This window comes from Bos mutus, chromosome 15 (assembly GCF_027580195.1).
Source record: "Bos mutus isolate GX-2022 chromosome 15, NWIPB_WYAK_1.1, whole genome shotgun sequence".
NCBI lineage: Eukaryota > Metazoa > Chordata > Mammalia > Artiodactyla > Bovidae > Bos > Bos mutus.
In genome coordinates this window covers 19932052-19957410 of record NC_091631.1, presented here as the reverse complement: position 1 = coordinate 19957410, position 25359 = coordinate 19932052, and the positions used below count along the sequence as shown (strand labels likewise).

The following is a 25359-nucleotide window of genomic DNA, read 5'->3' as shown; positions in this document are numbered from 1 at the left end:
CTTAAGATCTCACCTAAGCAATGTATATGTAAATGCTGATTTTTATATTAGAATCAGTATAATGCATTGAGAGCAAAAAAACAAGAATTATCTAACAAAGGTAAAACAAAACAAACAAAAAAATGACATCATAAGTAGCACCCAGGACATAAAAGTTTATCACTCTAGGATAATTTAGGAGAATAGGCCTATACAGCATAATGATCTGTGCAGAAATCACATAAATTCTATGAAATGACTGTTGTTCACAACTCTGAGCCATCAAAACAAAATCGAAACAAGTTACATTATACTCAATTTGTCTTGTTTAAGAAAACAAAGGGTACATTTTATTTTTCAAAAACATTTTAGAAAAAATATTCCTATGAAATAAATTTTGGCACATAAAAGGGTCGGATTCAATTATTCACAAATTAACAGATGAGTGATAGTATACCACTTGTTAATAAGAGCCCAGTGAATGAGGAATTATGTAAGTAAAATTCTCACTCAAAGTGATAATATACTATAGCTGCCTTTCAGAAGATGAACTGTGATAAGGTACAATAACATTTCAGGCACCTTTATACATACAATTCCCTGTGCAAGGCCAGTTCTTGGTTAAGAGTCAAAAGAATATCTGATAATTTCTAAAAGCTAGTCATGCAAATTTTCCACTTCATTGTATCCTGATTTAGCTTTTCACTTTGTTTTCTTTAAGTTGTGACTGCCAAGTAGACAGGCTGGTCTGGTTTCTAGCTCCAACCTACTAAATAACCTTGTATAATTCACTCAACCTCTTTAGTTCTCCACAGTTTCTTCATCAGTAAAGTGAAAGTATATAAAACATGATATGATAGTAAGTGGAATCGTGTTAATAAAGTAAACAAAGAGTTACTACATTAGGTCCTATATCTGTATCTGTATATATACTATTTTTAAACTGTCACAAGTTACATGGCATTCTACCATATATTTAAGGCCTACAGTAAAGAAATAATGATCGATTCAGAATCTTTTTCAATACTTAATATGTGTCACTCTCAGGATATAACAACTTTCTCATGTACTCATTTACATTTATTTACAATACCACTATGATCATCTATCTTTAACCTGAAAATGTATGACTTTTTCCACATGACACATAAAAATCAACATATGATATATAAAAGAATGTTCATGGCAGTGTTAATTGTAACAGTCAAACACTAGAAAGAACCCAAACATCCACCAACAACAGAATGAATAAATTCTGCCATATTCATTCCAAAGGAATAACACATGATAACGAAAATGAACAGAGTAAAACTACATGCAACTATGTACATGATCTTCAAAACACAATGCTCAGTAATGGAAGAAAGAACGCATATGATCCCAGACAACGGCACTCACCAGTAGGTCCACCTGTGTCCCCTACTACCCAACAAAGGCACCCCACAGCTGCAGCAGTGTTACACTACAGAAGCCTAGCACCAACCCAAAGAGAAGTACAAAGGTGATCACGGTCTCCAAGTGCAAATCAAGATCCAATCTGAACTCTGAGACTGGTTGTAGGGTCTGGAGGTGCTCACTGCTCCACCACATCTTTCTGTGTCTGTGATCACAGCTGGCACCCCTGCCAGCACTCCTAGACACAGTACTGGAGACCCTCTGGTTAACACTGGTGACAGAGGAGGAGGGTAGGACCTCTGTGGACTGTGAGGACTTCTTCCAATTGTTGGAAGAGGGTACATGCTTAATGATCCTGGAATTCAAGCAAATTTAGAGTTCCAACAGGAGTAGGTGCTGTCATATGGCCTAGGCCGGGGAGAAGCCCAAGCACAGCAAGGACATTGCCCTCATTACCTGGTATATATACAAGCAAACTCTTGAGACCTCTTTGGCCTGAACATCTGTGCCACATTTTACAGGATCTACTCCATGAGTTGTGACTTTCAAGTACTTGGTCCAAAGAAAGTGCTCAGGGAGCTCATCCAGTTGAACCTCCATGATGCTGCTGCAAGGCCTGGGCCACATGTTGCTGGGAGTTTCCTCCACCCTTTGCCATGCAGTGGAGGGGGCTGAGCAGTGACAGTGACAGCAGCAGGGTCGCCTCCATCCCTACTGAGAAGGGGTTCTGAACTTCTGCCCCAGACCCGTTCCAAGAGACACCCTGTGAGGATTGCGACAACATCAGGTTTGGAGACCTGCAGGCAGTGCAGACTAGATAACTCACCTGATTCTCCTTACTATTGTTGGCAGCATTATGATAGGCTCCATTAGCATAATGCTTTCCATGCCTCATTCAAATACATTCCTCAAGAATGCTGTCCTTTCTTAGCCAACTTATTGGCCTTTCATTTCTCCTGAAAGATGACAAGCTTGTCCCTAGACATCCTGATCCTATTCTGACTGCTGCTATTTCTAAATTCCCTACAACTCCTTCTTTCCCTAAGCTCTTCAGTACAGTGAAGCCAGCCCTCTCTGACTTTACCTTACAATCTGTTTCTTCATACCTTTCACCTTAAAAATAACAAAAACATTTCCAACAAAAATACAAAAATGTTTATCCAAAAAAAAGAATACATATGATCCCAAAAAGATCAAAATGAGGCAAAAAGTGAACATACTGCTGAGGAATACACATAAAAGTGATAAAATTATATAGAGAATTATCTAATTATTAGGAAACTGTTTACCTTAAAGAAAAGGAAGATTATACTAAGGGCTTCTGGGATGTCAGTAGTGATCTATGGTTACTGAATATCTGCTTTATATTTATTCATTTTACTATACATTTTTGTTTCTATATAGTGTTATATTTTATAATAAAAAGGTTTAAAATGATATACTTTCTGATATAATATAGTTTTAATGGGAAGAAAGGGCGCCTCTTTTTTACTAACAATCTTGTATTTTCTTGGTCTACATTTCAAATTTTTATTGCAATATTTTAAGAATAAATAAGTTATTATGCCTAATTCTCCAGAATCCTAATTAAGAATAGATTTCACAAGCTTTCCAAATGGCCACAAAAAAAGAGAAACCAGACCATTAAAGAGCATAAGATTGGTTATCCTGCTAAATCTTTGCTTAGCTCTATGTTGTATCTGTCACATTTCCTTCTTTTCAAGAAAATGTATGCTTACTTAAAAAAAAATCTATGTTACTCCAGTTTATCCATTGGATAAATTTACATTTATCCAATCTACGTTGCATAAAATCTACATTATATTTTATGCAAACCATACTCCAAAAAGTATATAATAATTTAGCTCAAAAGTAGGAAGACAAATATTTTCAACTTTTACAAGTTTAAAAACAATTTTAAGAATATCTATGTTTGCATTCACTGTGAGGGTTCGTTATAGGACGGACACAGATATGACACTTCAGGCCCAATCCAATGTCACTCTGTGTGAGAATGGGTCACTGTGTGTACTAGAAAATATAATAGATTACAGGATGGATATACAAAACAAGGTACACTTGAAGTTTACTGCATAAAATTTAATTAAGGGTGAAAGTGAAAGTTGTTCAGTCGTGTCCGACTCTTTGCAACCCCATATAGTCCATGGAATTCTCTCAGCCAGAATACTGGAATGGGGAGCCACTCCCTTCTACAGAGGGTCTTCCCGAGCCAGGGATTAAACCCAGGTCTCCCACATTGCAGGGAGATTCTTTACCAGCTGAACCACCAAGGAAGCCCAAGAATACTGGAGTGGGTAGCCTATCCCTTCTCCAGCAGATCTTCCCAACCCAGGAATCAAACCAGGGTCTCCTGCATTACAGGTGGATTAAGGGTAACTCACTCAAAATAGTTCCAACAGTGTCTAATTTAAATTATACTGAAGCTGTTTTAAATACTACATTTGGAAAAACAAATATACAGGGCATTTAAATGATTATATGATTACATGATTACAAAAGAGATAATACTAATAATAAACTGATAAATTGCAAAAACATGCCACAAATAAAAAAATCAGGAAATCCTAAAAGTTCCATCAACTACAAGCATCCTTTAACATATGTTTGTTACAGCTTTTAGATGCCACTATCCAGGAAGCACACATAATAAAATTTAGAAACAAGACTGTAAGCACTTTCATTACGCTCCAGATATCAATACAACAGTATCACCCAAAATAAAAACAGAGTTGCTTTGGTCATATACTGTTGTGTTTTTTTGTGTGTAAATGCACTCAAGGATTTCCCACCAGACTGAGTCCAGCTAATCAGTTATTTGCCCATCTATTAAGTGCCAACTTTAAAAAGTTACACTATGTCCAGCAGGGAGCAGTATTACAACATCCATAAGACTTAATGCCAACATGAAACGGACAGACGAAAATGAAGGGGGAAAAAAACCCACTTACCATAGGTCTTTACAACAATACACTGAATTTTTACAGTATTTACAGGGCTTCCAGAAAAAAACATCTAAAGCATGTCTCAAAGCAAATATAGGTGATCCACAGTACCAGGATTCCTAAAACAGGAAATCAAAATTATATTAGGCAAAGATTTCTTTCAGCCATATTTAGTTGAATTAGTACATAATATGACTAAATGTCTCTCAGTTACTAAAGTGCCATCTTCCTTAGTGGATCAATCGGATTTGGAAGTCAGATATTCAATGACACTTTGGGTCAAGTGATTTTAAAAAGCAGAATATTATTTTATTTACCAGAGAATTTAAGTAGACGAAGAAGGTCAGTGGATGACATAATATGTCAATCACCAGAGAAAAGTGTGGTCAAGGACTTACAGTTGTTAAACCAACCATACACAGTGCTGATATATCAAGCCCTTCTAAACAATTTGCAGGTTATAGAGAGGATATGACATTCATTTCTGCATGTCAGCATGAATGAGTATCTAGGGTTAATTTTAAGAATGAAAAGGCAAGAGAGAAGTAGCCTGTAATGCTGGTATGTTAAGATTGATTAGCCAGATATTTACTGAATATGAGGAATGCACATGATACTGTAAAAAAATTCTATGACCAGTCACAATATGTCAAAGGCAAAACATATTATGTTTGATATTCTAGATGTCAAAACCTGCCTCATATTCAATGATAACAACTCCATGTCAGTTCTTATGACTGAGGAAATAATGTATCACCACTTTCTTTTTCTTTTTTTTTAGGCCACACCATGCAGCATGCAGGATCTTAGTTCCCACACCAGAGACTAAACCTGTGCCCCCTGCATTGAGAGTGTGGAGTCTTAAACACTGAAGCACCAGGGAATCCTAATGTATCACCACTTTTACCTGAAACATTAAATAGTTTGCCTTATGTGTGTTTACATGCAAAATTTCATTGTTTACACTAAAAACCAAATTTTTGCCATTAGAAAAAGATAACATATGAATATTTACCTTGAAATATATATATATAATAAAGTAGTTTATGTAATACAAATAACATTTAGTTGAAATGTAATAAATAATCCTACTATTTTCTTCAGAGAAAATGACATGAGAGAAAATGATTTGATTGCTGGTAGAAACAAAGATATTAAGGAGATTCTGGTGAATGTGCAGAAAGAAGCAAATAGGTAGATTCTCCATCATCTTAGAGAATATATGTGTCAGGAACAGAATGATCCAGAAATAGGAACACTGAAGGGGTTTCTGGTGAAGTCTCAAAAATGGAATGAGACATTATTGAACAGGACAGGAAAGGCGGTCTTTGTTATAATGTAGCAAAACTGAAATGTATTCTAATATTGTGTGAAAAGGAGATAAACCTGGATATTTGGTTGAAATTTCCAAGCAAAATATTGAAGGCATGTACAGCTTTCTCCTTGCTGCTTATGGTAAAATGTGAAAGAGAGGGTAATAAACTGAGGAAGGATAAAGAAGAAAAGGAGATAAATTGAGGAAGTTAAGCAAAAAGAAATCATTACTTGATAATTTAGAAAATTTTTAGTGTGTCTAGACTGCAAAAAAGGTTAACATCACAAATTATTAGGAAAATGCAAATCAAAACCACAAATGAGATACAACTTCAAATTCATTAGAATGGCTATCACCCAATAAAGAGCCAAAGTTGCTAGGACATAAGAGAAATTGGAACCTCTGTGTATTGCTAGAAGGAAGGCAAATGGTTAAGTCACTGTGGAAAACACACTGGCAGTTCTTCACAAAGTTAAACATATAATTCAGCAATTCTGCTCCTAGGTATATACCTAAACAAACTCTAACAGATACTCAAACTCCAACATTCATACATTATCCATAATAGGCAAAAAGATGGAACCAGGACAAGTGTCTGCCAACAGCTGTATGGATAAACAAAACGTGCTATATACACACAATGAAATATTACACAGCCATAAAAAGGAGTGAAGTCTGATACATGCTATATGATGGAAACACTGCTAAGTGAAAAACATGCAAATGTTAACAAAGAACAAATATTACATGATTCCTTATGTGAGGTATGTAAACAGGCAAACTCACAGAGACAGGAAATATAAAGCTACCAGAGACTGCAGTGATGGCGTGGGAAGTTACTGCTCAATGAGTAAAGTGTTTCCATTTGGGATAATGAAAAAGTTCTGGGAAAAGACAGTGACAGTGTTTACACATCATAAATATAGCTAATGCCACTGAACTGCACACTTTAAAATGATTATAATAATAAATTTTGTATTATGTATTTTTGGGGCTTCCTTGGTGGCTCAGATGGTAAAGAATCCACCTGCAATGTGGGAGAATGTCAGGAAGCATTTAACAGGAGGATTCCTGTGTTCCTGTGTGCTGTTTTCGATCTGTCATGAATCCTGTCCCTTATTAATTCCTGAATATTCAGGAATTAAGTGGAGTAGCAAACTACTCCTGGGGCTGAAGAATGCATGCATTTCCTTCATTAGTTTTTCCATATGGTGATAAGTAACTATTTACGACCCTCTTCCTTTTTATGAACCATATGGTAAAAGTGATTATTTACAACCCTCTCTCTTTGATATGGATTGCCTTATGATAATTTGTAAGTCTGGACTTTTGATTTTTATCTCTGCTGAAAATAGCTACCTTGTAAGACAGTATATACAACCACACTATGTTGAATAAAACACCTTCGCTCCATCAGAGCTCGGGTCCCCGTGTCTTTCTTTCCTTCTCTCTCTCAGGCTAATTCTTTGGAGCGCACAGGCCCACTGAGCTCACTTTCTTGCCCAGGCTTCTAAGACCCTCTCGAGAAGGCAAACTGTGCCTTCACCCCCCCTCAAGAGGGTGCCTGGTGCCTACATGTAGCAGTGCAAGCCCTGTGTCAAAGGGCTTTATTTGTTTTCTGCATAAACCAAGGAATATCAGCCTATTTCACTCTCTCTTTTACTTTCTAATCGTTAACTCTGGACCACCAGGTTCTGGTCCATTAAAGGACTTCAACAGGAGACCCAGGTTCGATCCCTGGGTTGGGAAGATCCCCTGGAGGATGGCATGGCAACCTACTTCAGTTACTGCTGCCTGGAGAACCCCCAGGGACAGAGGAGCCTGGCAGGCTACTGTCCATGGGGTCGCAAAATGTTGGACACGACTGAGCGACTAAGCACACATGCATACTTTTATCACAAAAAGCTTTTTACCTATGAAAAAAGGGACCAAGATCTTGAGTCAGCTAAGAAGGTTAACATACTGATTTCAATTAGGAGAATTAAGACCAGGCTACTGATAAGCAAATTTGGAAAACTCAGCAGTGGCCACAGGACTGGAAAAGGTCAGTTTTCATTCCACTCCCAAAGAAAGGCAATGCCAAAGAATGCTCAAACTACCACAAAATTGCACTCATCTCACACGCTAGTAAAGTAATGCTCAAAATTCTCCAAGCCAGGCTTCAGCAATACATCAACCGTGAACTTCCAGATGTTCAAGCTGGTTTTAGAAAAGGCAGAGGAACCAGAGATCAAATTGCCAACACCTGCTGGATCATGGAAAAAAGCAAGAGAATTCCAGAAAAACATCTATTTCTGCTTTACTGACTATGCCAAAGCCTTTGACTGTGTGGATCACAATAAACTATGGAAAATTCTGAAAGAGATGGGAATACCAGACCACCTGACCTGCCTCTTGAGAAACCTATATGCAAGTCAGGAAGCAACAGTTAGAACTGGACATGGACCAACAGACTGGTTCCAAATAGGAAAAAGAGTACGTCAAGGCTGTATACTGTCACTCTGCTTATTTAACTTATATGCTTATTTAACTTAAACTTATATTTAACTGAACTGCTAAGCTCTAAATTGAACAATTCGAAAGTTCAGTGAGAGAAAATGATCATCATATATGACAGTAATTCATTCCTTTCATATGAGTTTATTTCAGTTCAGTTCAGTTCAGTCGCTCAGTCGTGTCCGACTCTTTGTGACCCCGTGAATCACAGCACACCAGGCCTCCCTGTCCATCACCAGCTCCCGGAGTTCACTCAAACTCATGTCCATCGAGTCAGTGATGCCATCCAGCCATCTCATCCTCTGTCGTCCCCTTCTCCTCCTGCCCCCAACCCCTCCCAGCATCAGAGTCTTTTCCAATGAGTCAACTCTTGGCATGAGGTGGCCAAAGTACTGGAGTTTCACCTTTAGCATCATTCCTTCCAAAGAAATCCCAGGACTGATCTCCTTTAGGATGGACTGGTTGGATCTCCTTGCTGTCCAAGGGACTCTCAAGAGTCTTCTCCAACACCACAGTTCAAAAGCATCAATTCTTCACCGCTCAGCTTTCTTCACAGTCCAACTCTCACATCCATACATGACCACAGGAAAAACCATAGCCTTGACTAGATGGACATTTGTTGGCAAAGTAATGTCTCTCTCTGCTTTTCAATATGCTATCTAGGTTGGTCATAACTTTCCTTCCGAGGAGTAAGCATCTTTTAATTTCACGGCTGCAGTCACAATCTGCAGTGATTTTGGAGCCCAGAAAAATAAAGTCTGCCACTGTTTCCACTGTTTCTCCATCTATTTCCCATGAAGTGATGGGACCAGGTGCCATGATCTTCGTTTTCTGAATGTTGAGCTTTAAGTCAACTTTTTCACTCTCCACTTTCACTTTCATCAAGAGGCTTTTTAGTTCCTCTTCACTTTCTGCCATAAGGGTGGTGTCATCTGCATGTCTGAGGTTATTGATTTTTCTCCCGGCAATCTTGATTCCAGCTTGTGCTTCTTCCAGCCCAGCATTTCTCATGATGTACTCTGCATAGAAGTTAAATAAGCAGGGTGACAGTATACAGCCTTGATGTACTCCTTTTCCTTTTTGGAACCAGTCTTTTGTTCCATGTCCAGTTCTAAATGTTGCTTCCTGACCTGCATATAGGTTTCTCAAGAGGCAGGTCAGGTGGTCTGAGTTTATTTAGGAAATGTTAATAGAAAAAGAGCCTGGCATGCTGCAGTCCATGGGGTCATAAACAGTTGGACACAACTTAGCAACTAAACAAAATAAAACAAAATAGAAAAAGGAAGCATGACTTGCTCTTCAAATTTTTAAAAAATAATCTTAGAATATCAAGCAGACTACAAAATTAATTTCAAATCTTTCATTCTAGAAAATGACAAAACTGTAATACAACACAGAGTTTAACTTGTTTTTAACCCTCCATTTTGGGGAATGAAAAAATACAAAAGGTAAGAACATACCCTTAAAATCCAAAAGATTTTTAAAAGAAAATACTTTTTAATGATTAAAAATCTTAATTCAGTGCTGGACAACTCTGATAGAAAGCTCTTTAATCTCAGTTGAAAATGAAATTTCTACGCTCTGGAAAAACAAAGGGATCTAATTTCTCTTTCACAAGGTTAAGACAGGTCTTCTTCAACTCAAAATCATTCATCTCTGAGTTAAATATGTCCCACTTACTATCCGTTATTTCATATCACAGTCTCTAACCATACTGCTTTCTCTGAATTTACTCATTTTATCAAGACAAATATGCCTCATTGCCTAGGCAAATATCCAACCATAAATTGGCTAAATAAAGGACTAATTTAGAAGGATATGAATGCTGAGTTTGGGCCTAGTTACAAACAGTAAATAAAAGCCTGAATTTTGTCATGACACAGTTCATTACTGTTGTGAAACCAAGCTCTATCATTTACTAGCTATACAACAATGACAGTTAATTTTACATGTCAACTTGACTGGGCCATGCAGCATCAAGGTATTTCCGTTCAGTTCAGTTCAATTCAGTCACTCAGTCATGTCTGACTCTTTATGACCCCATGTACTGCAACACGCCTGGCCTCCCTGTCCATCACCAACTCCAGAAGTTTGCTCAAACTCATGTCCATCAAATCAGTGATACCATCCAGCCATCTCATCCTCGGTCATCACCTTCTCCCTGTGCCTTCAATCTTTCCCAGCATCAGGGTCTTTCCCAGTGAGTCAGTTCTTTGCATCAGGTGGTCAAGATATTTGATCAAACATTATTCTGGGTGTTACTGTAAGGGTGTATTTGGATGACATTAACATGTGAATCCGTAGACTAAGTAGACTGTCCTTCCTCATGTGGGCAGACCTCATCCACTTCATTGAAGGTCTGAGGAGAATAAAAGGCTGAGCCTTAGACCACTAAGAGGGAGTGAAAAGCATCAACATATTAGAGATTCTGAAAACTTTCTAAAAGAGTGACAGGTAGAACATGACAAAAAGAAGCAGTCTGGCATAGTGTTTAGTAAACTATGGTTCACAGGGCAGATTTTCCAGGCTACCCTCTGCTGTTGTACACCCTGCAAACTAAGACTGGTTTTTATACTTTCAAATGGCTCAAAGAAAACAAGGATATTTTGTGACACGTTAAAACTATATGAAATTCAAATTTTAATTTTCATAAGCAAAGCATTAAGACACACCTGTACTCATTTTTTAATATAAAATTGCATTTAATGGTAGTGTTAAAAAGGGATGAAAGAGGACATGTGGCCTGCAAAACCTAAAATACTTACTATTTGGTTTCCTAAAAAGCATGCTGACACGTGGCCAACTACATGCACAGGATGTTTAGGAAAGACGGAACTTTTCTTCCTGTAGCAAGGGCTGAACCAATATTTGAGGAGGATAAAAATGGTTTAACCTTCCTGAGAGGAAGTTAGGTGAATGAAAGTATGGTGGTTGAAAATCTAGGATAGGAGCCTCCTTACCAGGCTATTAGAAAAAGGCCTGTCCTATCTGTTTGTTCTCTGCTTATCCACCTCGATCAAAACATATCAATAAGTAAGTCCTACCCATACCCAAAGGAACCTACAGATTTAGTGCAATCCCTATCAAAACACTCATGATATTTTTCACAAAACTGGGACGGAGAACTCCATAATTTATATGGAACCACAAAAGACCCTATACAGCCGCAGCAACCTCAACAAAAAAAGAACAGATGAAGGTATCACACTCACTGACTTCAGGCTATATTACACAGCTACAGTAATCAAAACAGTTTGGTACTGGCACCAAAACAAAACTATATATCAATGGAACATAACAGACATCCCAGAAATAAACCTACATATCTATGGTTAACTAATAAAACAACAAATAAAATAACAAAGGAGCTAAGAACATACAATGGAGAAAAAAACAGTCTCTTATAGAGTGATGTTGAGAAAACAGGAACAGCTACACGTAAAAGAATGAAATCTGAACATTTTCCCATACCATATACAGAAATAAAATCAAAATAAATAAAAGACCTAAATCTAAGACCAGAAACCACAAAACTCCTAGAAGAAAACAGCAATACACAGTTTGACATAAATTGCAGCGATATTTTTTAGATCTGTCTCCTAAAGCAAATGGAACAACAGCAAAAATAAACAAATTGGATCTAATTAAACTTAAAAGCTTTTACAGAGCAAAGGAAATCATTGACAAAACAAAAAGAAAATCTACTAGATTGGAGAAAATATTTGCAAATGATATGACTGATAAGGGGTTAATATCCAAACTATATAAACAGCTTAAACAATTCAAAATAAAAACAAAAAAAACCCAAACAACCCAATTTTTTAAATGCAAAGACGATCTGATAGATATTTTTTGAAAGAAGACATACAGATGACCAACAGGCACAAGAAAAGATGCTCAATATGAGTAATTATAAGAAAAATGTCCATCAAAACCACGAGATATCACCTCACAACTGTCAGAAAGGCTATCACCAAAAAAACCACAAATAACAAATGTAGGAGTTTGAGAAACGGGAACTCTCATATGCTGGTGGGGAGAATGTAAACTGCTACAGTCATTATGGAAAACAGTATGGAGATTCCTCAAAAAACTTAAAATAGAACTATAAGATCCAGCAATTCCACTCCTGGATATATATTCAAAGAAACCAAAAACACACAATTTGAAAAGATATATGCACCCCATTGCTCATTAGTCAGTTCAGTCACTCAGTCATGTCCGACTCTTTGCGACCCCATGGACTGCAGCATGCCAGGACTCCTTGTCCATCACCAACTCCTGAAGCTTGCTCAAACTAATGTTCATCGAGTGGGTGATGCCATCCAACCATCTCATCCTTTGTCGTTCCCTTTTTCTCCTGCCTTCAATCTTTCCCAGCATCAGGGTCTTTTCCAATGAGTCGATTCTTCACATCAGGTGGCCCAAGTATTGGAGCTTCAGCTTCAGCATCAGTCCTTCAAGTGAATATTCAGGACTGATTTCTTTTAGGATGGACTGGTTGGATCTCCTTGCTGTCCAAGGGACTCTCAAGAGCCTTCTCCAACAACACAGTTTAAAAGCATCAATTCTTAGGCACTCAGCTTTCTTCACAGTCCAACTCTCACATCCACACATGACTGGAAAAACCATAGCTTTGACTAGATGGACCTTTGTTGGCAAAGTAATGTTTCTGCTTTTTAATATGCTGTCTAGGTTGGTCATAACTTTTCTTCCAAGGAGCAAGCGTCTTTTAATTTCATGGCTGCAGTCACCATCCACAGTGATTTTGGAGCCCAAGAAACTAAAGTCTGTCACCGTTTCCATTTTGCATTGCTCATAGCAGGATTATTTACAATAGTCAATATAGGAAAGCAATGTAAGTCTCAATCAACAGAGGAAAGGATAAGGAAGATATAAAACTGCAATTTTGCCATTTGCAACAACATAAATGGTCCAGGAGTGTATTTTACTTAATGAAATAAGTCAGACAGAGAAAGATAAATACTGTATATTATCAATAAATGTGAAATTTAAAAGTAAAGTGAATGAACACAACAAAATGGAAACAGACTCACAGATATAGAGAATAAACTAGTGGTTACTAGTGCGGAGGGGTTGGGATAAGGGAAAACAGGGGTAGGGGATTAAGAGGTATAAACTACTGGGGATAAAGTAGAGAAGCTACAAGGATATATTGAACAGTAAGGAAATATAGCCAATATTTTATAATAAATTTAAATAGAGAATAATCTATAAAATACTGAATCACTGTATTATACACTGAAACTAATATATTACTATAAATCAACATGCTTTAAACAACAACAACAAAAATAATACTAAGTCCTACCTACCCACAAGGAATTTCCATCAGGATTCTTTCCAGTTAGGGTAAAGATTTGCTAAAAAAACAAAATAAGAAAAAAGTCCATTTTAGTTATCTATATTATTCAACTGATCATATATCAACACAAATGAACAACTAAAGATCACCAACATTTAAGAAAATCACAAGAATGAAAAAGAAGGCCCATGATGAAACACAGAACAAGTAACTCTGGAGAAATCAGAGGTAATTCATGTAGGAAAAGAAAATAATTGTATTTAACACCTTTAGAGATATTAGGTAAGATATTGTATTTAAGAGACAATGGGTATATAAAAGAGCAGAATTAAAAGAACAAAGATGAGAATTTAAAGAAATTTAAAACAATGCCAGTGCACCACCACCTTCCCCATATATACAAAAAACATAAAATTTGAAACCAAAGTTGAAGAAATACAGAAAAATAACCCAAAGAGGGTAATGATCTCTCTAAAATGTTATAGGAAAACACTACTTTCTCCCAACCAAAAAACACACATACACACACACACATAAGGAAAAACAATGCAAAGGATCCAGAGAACAGCAGGTGAAGAAAAATAAATAGATCCTTAGACACATCTTTGATGTAGAGCAGAGGTTGTGAGACTAGCGCCCAATAAACCAAATCCTGCTCACTCTATTTTAGCAAATAAGGTTTTACTGGAACACAGTCATGTTCATTTATTTATATATTGTCTAAAGTTGCTTTTTTGCTACAACCACAGTGCTAAGTAGTTGCAACAAGGACCATATGATCTGCAAAGCCTGAAATAATTACTATTTGGTTTTCATAGAAAAATTTTGCTAAATATTGATTTAGAGTTATATAGCAGCAACTTGGTAAAAAGTAGCTTTTAAATTTAAATAATTAAAACAAAATTAAAAATTCAGCTCTCAGTCATAGCAGCCACATTACCAGTATTCAAACATCAAATGTATTTAATGGCTATTATACCGATCAGTGTAGATATACAATATTTCCATCAACACAGGAAGCGGTACCTGGCAGGGTTTACCTGGAAATTATTATAGACCACTACAGCTATATTTTAATTCTTGCTTCTAAAAGTGCTACAATCAAGGGGCAGGCAGTCAAGATGGTGAAACACGTCACAGAATTCATGTCTCCTCACAAGTACATCAAGGATACGTCTACAAACGGAAATTTCTCACAGAGCACCTGCTGAACATTAATGGAAGACTCCGGATACCTAACAGGACAAGAAAAATCCTTTTCTTGGGTAGGAAACAGACAGACAGACAGAAGGAAGGGATTAAAAAAGAGACCAGCACCCCTGGTGGGAAGCTGAAGGTAAGGAGAGGTTCCTGCACCAAGAAAAATCACCTCATGGTGGGGGAAGTCTGCTGGGACAAAACGGCAACATTAGGGGATCATGGGGGAGCACAAAGGACAGACAGTGGAAGACACCACAAACAAGATGAAAAGTTAACCCTCAGAATGGGAAAAAGTATTCACAAGTGAAGCAAGGGAAAAGAAAACAATCTCCAAAATATACAAACAGTTCATGCAGCTCAACATTAAAAAAAAAAAAAAAAAATAGGCGGAAGACCTAAATGATATTTCTCCAAAGACAGACAAATAGCCAACAAACACATGAAAAGATGTTCAACAACACCAGTCAATACCCAAATCAACTATATTCTTTTCAGTTGAAGATGGAAAAGCTCTATATGATCAGCAAAAACACGATCAAGAGCTGACTGTGGTTCAGGTCATGAACTCCTTATTGCAAAATTCAGGCAAAAATTGAAGAAAATAGGGAAAACCACTAGGCCATTCAGGTATGACCTAAATCAAATTCTACATGACTTCACAGTGGAGGTGACAAGATTAGATCTGGTAGACAGAGTACCTGAAGAACTATGGATGGAGGTTCATAACACTGTACAGAAAGCAGTGATCAAAACCATCCTAAAGAAAAAGAAATGCAGGAAGGCAAAGTGGTTATTTGAGGAAGCTTTACCAATAACTGCGCAAAGAAGAAAAGTGAAAGGCAAGGAAGAAACGGAAAAGATATACCCAACTGAAGGCAGGGTTCCAGAGAACAAAAAGGAGAGACAATAAGGCCTTCTTAAATGAACAATGCAAATATACAGAGAAAAACAACAGAATGGGGAAGACTAGAAATCTCTTCAAGAAAACTGGAGAAATCAAGGGAACATTTCATGCAGAGATGGGCCTCATAAAGGACAGAAATGGCAAGGACCTAAAAGAAGCAGAAGACATTAAGAACAGATGGCAAGAATACACAGAAGAACTATGCAAAAAAGGTCTCAATGACCTGGATAACCACAGCAGTGTGGTCACTCACCTAGAGCTGGACATCCTGGAGTGTGAAGTCAAGTGGGCCTCAGGAAGCACTATTACAAACAAAGCTAGTGGAAGTGACGGAATTCCGGCTGAGTTATTTAAAACCCTAAAAGATGATGCTGTGAAAGTGCTGCACTCAACAAGTCAAGATTGGAAAAGGTCAGTTTTCATTCCAATTTCAAAAAAGGGTAATGCCAAAGACTGATCAAACTACCCTACAGTTGCCCTCATTTCACATGCTAGCAAAGTTATGCCCAAAATCCTTCAAGCAAAGTTTCAGTAGTACATGAACTGAGAATGTCCAGAGGTACAAGCTGGATTTAGAAAAGGCTGAGGAAGAGATCAAATTGCAACATTCCTTAGATCATGGAGAAAGAAAGAGAATTTCAGAAAAACATCTACTTCTGCTACACTGACTACACTAAAGCTTTTGACTGTGTAGATCACAACAAACCAAGGAAAATTCTAAAAGATGGAAGTACCAGAACACCTTACCTGTCTCCTAAGAAACCTGTCATTGGGTCAAGAAGCAACGGTTAAAACCGGACATGGAACAGCTGACTGGTTCAAAGCTGGGAAAGGAGTACAAGGCTATATATTGTCACCCTGCTTATTTAACTTCCATGAAGGGTATATCATGCAAAATGCTGGGCTGTATGAATCCCAAGCCGGAACCAAGACTGCCAGGAGAAATATCAATAACCTCAGATATGCAGATGATACCACTCCAACAGGAGAAAATGAAGAGGAACGAAGAGCTTCTTTAAAACTCAACATTCAAAAAACTAAGAACATGGCATCTGGTCCCATCACTTCATGGAAAATAGATGGGGAAACAGTGGAAACAGTGACAGACTTCATTTTGGGGGGCTCCAAAATCACTGCAGATGGTGACTGCAGCCATGAAACTAAAAGATGTCTGCTCCTTAGAAGAAAAGATATGATCAACCTAGACAGCATATTAAAAGGCAGAGACATTACTTTGCCAACAAAGGTCCGTCTAGTCAAAGCTATGATTTTTCCAGTAGTCACGTATGGATGTGAGAATTGGACTATTAAGAAAGCTGAGTGCTGAAGAATTGATGCTTCTGAACTGTGATGTTGAAGACTCTTGAGAGTCCCTTGGACTGCAAGGAGATCCAACCAGTCCATCCTAAAGGAAATCACTCCTGAATAGTCACTGGAAGGACTGAGGCTGAAGCTGAAACTCCAATACTTTGCCCACCTGATGCAAAGAACTGATTCATTAGAAAAGACTCTGATTCTGGGAAAGATTGAAGGTGGGAGGAGAAGGGGACGACAGAAGATGAGACGGTTGGATGGCATCACCAACTCAATGGACGTGAGTTTGAGTAAACTCCTGGAGTTGGTGATGGACAGGGAGGCTTGGTGTGCTGCAGTCCATGGGACAGCAAAGAGTCAAACATGACTGAATTGAACTGAAAGAGCCTCTTGATGAGTATGAAAGAGGACAGTGAAAAAGATGGTTTGAAACTTAACATTCAAAAATTAAGATCTGGCATCCAGTTCCATCATTTCATGACAAATAGAAGGGGGAAAAGTGGAAGCAACGGGTTTATTTTCTTGGGCTCCAAAGTCACTCAGATGGTGACTGCAATCATGAGATTAAAAGATGCTATGCCTTAGAAGAAAAGTTATGACAAACCTGCACAGTGTATTAAAAAGCAGAGGCATCACTTTGCCAACAAATGTCTATATAGTCACAGCTACGGTTTTTCCAGTGGTCGTGCACAGATGTGAGAGTTGGACCATAAAGAAGACTGAGCACTGAAGAATTGATGCTTTTCAACTGTGGTGCTGGAGAAGACTCTGTAGAGTCCCCTGGACTGGAAGGAGACCAAACCAATCAATCCTAAAGGAAATCAGATCTGAATATTCATTGGAAGGTTTGATGCTGAAGCTCCAATACTTGGACCACCTGATGCAAAAAGCTGACTCACTGGAAAAGACCTTGATGGTAGAAAAAATTGAAGGCAAAAGAAGGAGGGGGCAGCACAGGATGGTTAGACAGCATCACAGACTGAAAGGACATGAATTTGAGCAAACTCTGGGAAATAGTGGAGGACTGAGGCTTGGCATGCTGCAGTCCATGGGGTCTCAAAGAGCTGGACAGGACTGAGCAACTGACTAACAACAACAGATGCTAAGAGTATGACTTTTGTATATTTTGGATAACAGCCCTTTATCAAGTGTGTCCTCGCAAATATCTTCTCCCAGTCTGTGGCATGTCTTCTCATTCTCTTGATACTGTCCTTCCCACAGCAGAAGTTTTTAATTTTAATGAAGTCCAACCTATCTACTCCTTCTTTTACAGATGATGTCTTTGGTGTATCTAAAAAGTCATTGCCATCCCCAAGGTAAGCTACATTTTCTATGATGTTATCCTACATGAGTTTTATAGTTTATTTTACATGTATGTATGTGATTCATTTTGAGTTAATTTTTCTGAAGTAAAGTCTGTGTCAAGATTTATTTACTTATTTATTTTTGCATGTATATGACTGGCTGCTACAAAGCAAAGACTATCTTTGCTCCACTGTGTTGCTTTTGCTCATTTTGTCTCAGATCAGTTCACTATATTCATGTGGGTCTATTTCTGGATTCTGTATGCTGCTCCACTAATACTTTACAGTAAGTCTTGAAGTCAGGTAGTGTCAGTACTACATCTCTGTTCTTCAATATTGTGTTTGCTATTCTAGATCTTCTGTCTTTCCGTATAAACTATAGAATCAGTCTGTTAATATCCATGATATAACATGCTGGGATTTTAACTGGGACTGCATGAAATCTACGAATCAATTATGGAAGAACTGACACTGAAAATATTGAGTCATCTATCTATGAACATTATCCATCAGAGGGCAGACAAAATGGAAACCACAATTTCAGAAAACTAACCAAACTGATCACTTGGATCACAGCCTTGTCTAAGTCAATGAAGTATGAGCCTTGCTGTGCAGGGCCATGCAAGACAGGTCACGGTATAGAGTTCTCACAAAACGTGGTCCACTGGAGATGGGAATGACAAACCACTTCAGTATTCCTGCCTTGAAAACCCCATGAGCAGTATGAAAAGGCAAAAAGATAGGATACTGAAAAATGAACTCCCCAGGTGCACAATATGCTAAGGGAGAAGGATAGAGAAATATCTATAGAAAGAATAAAGAGACGGAGCCAAAGCAAAAACAATGCACAGTTGTGTATATGGCTGCTAACAGAAGTCAAGCCTGATGCTGTAACGACCAATATTGCATAGGAACCTGGAATACTTATCACAGTAAGTTGGAAGTGGTCAAACAGGTAATGGCAAGAATGAATATTGACATTTTAGGGATCAGTGAACTAAAATGAACTGGAATAGGCGAATGGACCAATTTAACTCATATGACCATTATATCTACCACCCTGGGCAAGAATCTCTTAGAAGAAATGGAGCAGCCCTCATAGTCAACAAGAGAGTACAAACTGCAGTACTTGGGTGCAGTCTCAAAAATGACAGAATGATCCGTTCGTTTCCAAAGCAAATCATTCAATATCACAGTAATCCAGTCTATGTCCCAACCACTAAAGCCAAAGAAGCTGAAACTGAACGGTTCTATGATGACTTACAAGACGTTCTAGAACTAACACCAAAAATAGATGTCCTTTTCATCACAGGGGACTGGAATGCCAACATAGGAAGTCAAGAGATACCTGGAGTAACAGGCAAATTTAGCTTTGGAGTAGAAAATGAAGCAGGAAAAAGGCTAACAGAGTTTTGCCAAGAGGATGCACAGGTCATAGCAAACACCCTCTTCAAACAACACAAGAGACAACTCTACACATGAACATCACCAGATGGTCAACACCAAAATCAGACTGATTATACTCTTTGTAGTCAAAGATGGAGAAGCTATATACAGTCAGCAAAAATAAGACCAGGAGCTGCCAGTAGCTCAGATCATGAACTCCTTATTGCCATATTCAGACTTATATTGACGAAAGTGGGGAAATCACTAGACGATTCGGGTATGACCTAAATCATTTGATGATTTACTGCAAGTGACAAATAGATTCAAGGGATTAGATCTGATAGACAGAATGCCTGAAGAGCTATGGCAGAGGTTCATGACATTGTACAGGAGGCGATGATCAAGACCATCCCCAAGAAGAAATACATAAAGGCAAAATGGTTATCTGAGGAGGCCTTACAAATAGCTGAGAAAAGAAAAGAAGTGAAAGGCAAATGATAAAAGGAGAGATGATTCCACCTGATTGCAGAGTTCCAAGAAAAGCGAGGAGAGGTAAGAAAGCCTTTCTCAGTGATTAATGCAAAGAAATAGAAGATAACAATAGAATGGGAAAGACTAGAGATCTCTTGAAGAAAATTAAGAGATACCAAGGAAACATTTCACACAAAAATGGGCACCATAAAGGACAGAAATGGTATGGACCTAACAGAAGCAGAAGATATTAAGAAGAGGTGGCAAGACACACAAAACAACTACACAAAAAAGATCATCATGACCCAGATAACCATGATGGTGTGATCACTCACCTAGAGCCAGACATCCTGGAATGACAAGTCAAGTGGGCCTTAGGATGCATCACTATGAACAAAGCTAGTGGAGGTGATGGAATTCCAGCTGAGCTATTTCAAATTCTAAAAGATGAGGCTGTGCAAGTGCTGCACTCAATATGCCAGTAAATTTGGAAAACTCAGTAATGGCCAAAGGACTGGAAAAGGTCAGTCTTCATTCCAATCCCAAAGAAACATAATTCCAAAGAATGCTGAAACTACCACATAATTGCACTCATCTCACATGCTAGCAAAATAATGTTCAAAATTCTCCAAGCCAAGCTTCAACAGTACATGATCAGAGAACTTCCACATGTTCAAGCTGGATTTAGAAAATGCAGAGGAACCAGAGATCAAATTGCCAACAACTGTTGATCATTGAAAAAGCAAGAGAGTTCAAGAAAAACATCTACTTCTGCTTTATTGACTATGCCAAAGCCTTTGAATGTGTGAATCACCAGTGGAAAATTCTTAAAGAGATGGGAATACCAGACCACCTGACCTGCCTGAGAAATCTGTATGCAGGTCAAGAAGCAACAGTTAGAAACGGACAGGGAACAACAGACTGGTTCCAAATTGGGAAAGGAGTATGTCAAGGCTGTATACTGTCACCGTGCTTATTTAACTTATATGCAGAGTACATCATGAGAAACGCTGGGCTGGAGGAAGCACAAGCTGGAATCAAGACTGCCAGGAGAAATATCAATAACCTCAGGTATGCAGATGACACCACACTTATGGCAGAAAGTGAAGAGGAACTAAAGAGTCTCTTCATGAAGGTGAAAGAGGAGTAAAAAAGTTGACTTAAAGCTTAACATTCAGAAAACTAAGATTATGGCATCAGGTCCCATCACTTCATGGCAAATAGGTGGGGAAACAGCAGAAACAGTGACAGATTTTATTTTCTTGCACTCCAAAATCACAACAGATGGTGACTGCAGCCATGAAACTAAAAGACCCTTGCTCCTTGGGAGAAAAGCTATGACCATCCTAGACAACATATTAAAAAGCAGAGACATTACTTTGCCAACAAAGGTCTATCTAGTCAAAGCTATGGTTTTTCCAGTAGTCATGTACAGATGTGAGAGTTGGACTATAGAGAAAACTGAGCACCTTAGAATTGATGCTTTTGAAGTGTGGTGTTGGAGAAGACTCTTCAGAGTCCCTTGGACAGCAAGGAGATCCAGCCAGTCCATCCTAAAGGAAATCAGTCCTGAATATTCATTGGAAGGAATGAGGCTGAAGCTGAAACTCCAATACTTTGGTCATCTGATGCAAGGAACTGACTCATTAGAAAAGATCCTAATGCTGGGAAAGATTGAAGGCGAGAGGAGAAGGGGACGACAGAGGATGAGATGTTTGGATGGCATCACTGACTCAATGGACGCGAGTGTGAGTACACTCCAGGAGTTGGTGATGGACAGGGAGGCCTGGCGTGCTGTAGTCCATTGGGTCGCAAAGAGTCCGACATGACTGAGCAACTGAACTGAACTGATGATAATGTTGTACCAAGATTATATGTTAACTTTAGGAATGCATTGATGCACCTCTTCCTGGATTGTAGTTAAAGCTGAAAAACAATTTTTCACTTTAGAAATCTAAAGGCTGAAGTAAATAGAGTGGAAAACAAGCGGATATGTAGTAAATAAATCCACAGAATTTCAATATTTGTGTACTTCAAAGTTTTTAGAGCAGCAAAACTGTCTAAGAAGTTCCTATTTGTTATTAGAGTGCTTTGTCACTTTCTGTTTTGGTCTTCTTGAGTACTTACTACAGGACAATATTAACATATATTGTTCACTGTGATCATTTTAACTGATATGTTGTTATCTATGTGTTAATCTTATCTCCTCCAAATGAGAACAGTTTTTTTTTACTTTGCCCTAAAATGACAAGTTTAGGTCCAAGCAGATAGTAAACCCTGGCTACTTACTGAATGATTGGCATCACAGAATTATACTGGTGAGACTCTAAATGAAAGCACCTAAAGCCTGATCAAGCTTTCCAGTTGATATATGGTTAAACTGCAACGCTTTTTTTTTTTTTTCTCAACATTTTTCTTTAAAAAACAAAAATCTACCCAAATGAAAAACTGGAGTCACTATGCAGCAATATAATCTCAAAGAGAATCAGCCAAAAAGTTTTTACAGGTCACTGAGATTTAAAACAATTCAATGGCAAGTTTCCATGAAGTTTTGATGAATTTTATTAGCATCATAGATCACTGTCAAAACCACCAATTAGTATTAGAGCAAGCATAACTTGGGACTCTTTTAGTTTACACATTTGTCAATCATGAACGTCTTCAAAGATTACTTACTCCAACCCCCTACTCCACGCCCAGCTCAAAACTGTGAAAACAAAATTTAAATCCAAGGATTCATGGCTTTTTCCCAAAATCTAGGTTACATGTAAAATTCATATTCTAATAAACTCTGGATTCAGAGTTCACAGATCACTTGAAAAAGAAAGCACATACACATCTAATTCTTACCAGTTTTTCGGGTTAAAAAAAAAAAAAACTAAAGTATTATGTTATTTGCAGCTGCCTTAACAGCAAACGACAATTAAATGTGTGAACAAGGTTGTCAGAATAACACTTATCATTCACACCACTTATGGAAAGGCGCTCTAAGACTTTCAGAAGCACTAATTAAAATTAACGAAAGCAACTTACGGGGACGTGTCAAGAAAGGTACAGTTTGTCATCTGTTGTTTGAAACAGAGGGAAACCAAAAAACCTCAAAGCTCAAGAGTTTTTACTCTAATGTCTAAATCCAACCCAGCTGCCACCGGCACTGAGGAACCGAGCCCAGGGGCTCAACAACCTACTCATTAAGGTAAGAGTTTCAATCCCTTCCATGTTACCCAACTACTTAGAAAAAGACCGGAAGAGGATGCCGGAGGGAATTTTCTTTCAGAAATCAGAAAAGGCCTGGGGTGGGGGGCGGTATCCTGTTTACTACAGAGAGGAGGAAAGTGCAGGAGGAAAGTTGCTTGATATACCCCATCACCAGCCTTTTTTTTTTTTAACTCAACTTGAATGAAGACACTCAAAACGAGAAGAACGTTAATGATATTACCCACCTCAAGCCCCAAAGAACCCAGGAAGACTCTCATCCAGGACTCAGGGGCTCTTTCTCACCTGGGCCTTGCAGAAGTCGGCCGTCCTGACGTAAATGCACTTTTCAGCAATACGCCTTCCAATTGGTTGACTCTAGAGGGAGCCCTCAGTCCTATTGGCTTCAAGAGTCAAGGAGGCGGGAGTTTGGGGCTGACTGTGACAGGCCCGCGGCTTAAGCTCCCAGAGTTCTCATTGGGTCAACGCGAGAAGCCCCAAGATGGCGGCAGCAGGCACCTGCGGCACCGGCACCCGGAGTACTGGGTCTATGGTGGCGGCGGCCAGCACGAACAACGTCACTAGCTTCCAGCGGAGGGGTCCCAGAGCCAGCGGTGCCGACAGCGGCTGCTCTCGACTGGTGTCCATCGCGGGGACACGGCCGTCGGTGCGGAATGGACAGCTGCTGGTATCAACCGGGCTGCCAGCCCTGGACCAGCTCCTAGGTCGGTTCAGAACGGAGATCTGGGCTCAGCAGAGGGAAAAGAGGGAGGGGACCTGCCGGGGTAGACACCCTGACCCCACATGTCTCTCACCTCTCAGCATTCGGACTTGGAGAGAATGGCCCAGTCTGATGGAGGGGAGGAAGGGTTGCATGGAGACTTTAAATGCTGTTAATCAGATCTGGTTTTGTGCTCCCACTTTCTACTTTGGTGCCCACCAGCCTTTTTCTCGTTTATGACAGGAAACCTACATGCTTTTTACCCTTTCGTGCATTCCTAGTCAAGGGGAATCAGAGACGATTTGGCATTCATCTAGAATCCTTCCCGGTCTTTGAATGTACCCCTTATGTGAATCCCAGATAGTCCATGGTTTGGGCTAACCTACAGAAGTTTGTATCACTTGAGACTGATGGGAATCAATAGAAAATGCTGAAAAAAGTAACTTCCCCTCTTTCGCCTCCTGACTGCTTATCTCCTGGTTCTCAATCTTTAAACTAATCATATTGACTTTAAAAGAATGTATGTTAAAAGCTTAGATGGATCCAAGTAATGAAAGCCTGTCTTTGACCTTAACAGATGTACCCAGTATCTGCGTTAAATATATGTATGTTTGTTTTTGTTATTTTTTCTCTATATATTTTGCTTCCCAGAGTTACATCTCAAACGATGTTTAAAATTATTTTACATTTTAACGAGAAAAAGAAGTCCAGATTTTAGGCTTTCCAAAATCTCTGGAATTTTTCTTGAGAAGGCTTGCTAAAGAATATGCTTGATTAATAACCATTATGTTGAAAAGACTGAACAGATTAAATAGGTAGGACAAAGCTGCTGTGATAATAAAGCTTGTAAAGTAGTTAATTCCTATCAGAATGCTACTTTACTAAAATTGGTCCATGTTTGTATTTCATGATTTTATTATTATAGGGTGAGATGTGTCAGTTAAGCCTTGTACACTTTCATAAAATATTACAGATGCCATTGTTCTTGTACTTCCCTTGTCATTTTCACTCTGTAATTTTTTTCCCCACAGGTAGACTTTTGAGATAGGTTTAGCAATAGAAAGGCTATTGAGAAAGAGTATGGCTTCTTACCTCTGTTACTTTATGACCATAACTGGATCCTGGTTATTTCTACATAAATTTAAATAATAAATTTGAATGATTTCCCTTAATTGTTTCAACTCTGTTGCCTTGCATTGTACTGTAAACAGAAATGATTGAAAATATCTAGTTAGCAAATATTTATCTCACTTTTTTTTCCTTGTGAGTTTAATTTGGTGTCATCTTGTATTTAAATGTAAAACTTGGAGGCTGTTCCTAGTCCTTTATATATATATATATATATTTTTTTTTTTTTTTTTTTTTGTAACTCAATGGAAATATGTAACTT

The 25359-nt window shown here is 38.4% G+C and overlaps 2 protein-coding genes across 16 annotated transcripts in view; one reads left to right on the top strand and one right to left on the bottom strand.

The window, feature by feature from the left end:
- Window positions 1–25359, bottom strand: part of IMMP1L (inner mitochondrial membrane peptidase subunit 1) — a 478402-nt gene that overhangs the window by 58454 nt on the left and 394589 nt on the right. For 5 of the 14 annotated variants that reach the window (XR_011467019.1, XR_011467020.1, XM_070383614.1 and 2 more), the window contains exons 1-3: window positions 23497–23602; window positions 13485–13532; window positions 4344–4456 (exon numbers count right to left, since the gene is read on the bottom strand). Coding sequence is in view for 2 of the 14 variants with exons in the window: in XM_070383624.1 (XP_070239725.1) it covers window positions 4344–4346 (3 nt within the window). In the remaining 12 variants the exon portion in view is untranslated. Of the gene's footprint in view, window positions 1–1830; window positions 2138–4343; window positions 4457–13484; window positions 13533–23496; window positions 23640–25359 lie in introns of those variants that run through there. The other 9 variants (XM_070383615.1, XM_070383616.1, XM_070383624.1 and 6 more) reach the window with 9 other exon arrangements.
- Window positions 23719–25359, top strand: part of ELP4 (elongator acetyltransferase complex subunit 4) — a 255269-nt gene continuing 253628 nt past the window's right edge. For both annotated transcript variants that reach the window (XM_005890864.2, XM_070383610.1), the window contains exon 1: window positions 23719–23973. In XM_005890864.2, coding sequence (XP_005890926.2) covers window positions 23751–23973 — 223 coding nt within the window. In that variant the 5' untranslated portion in view covers window positions 23719–23750. The remainder of the gene's footprint in view (window positions 23974–25359) is intronic.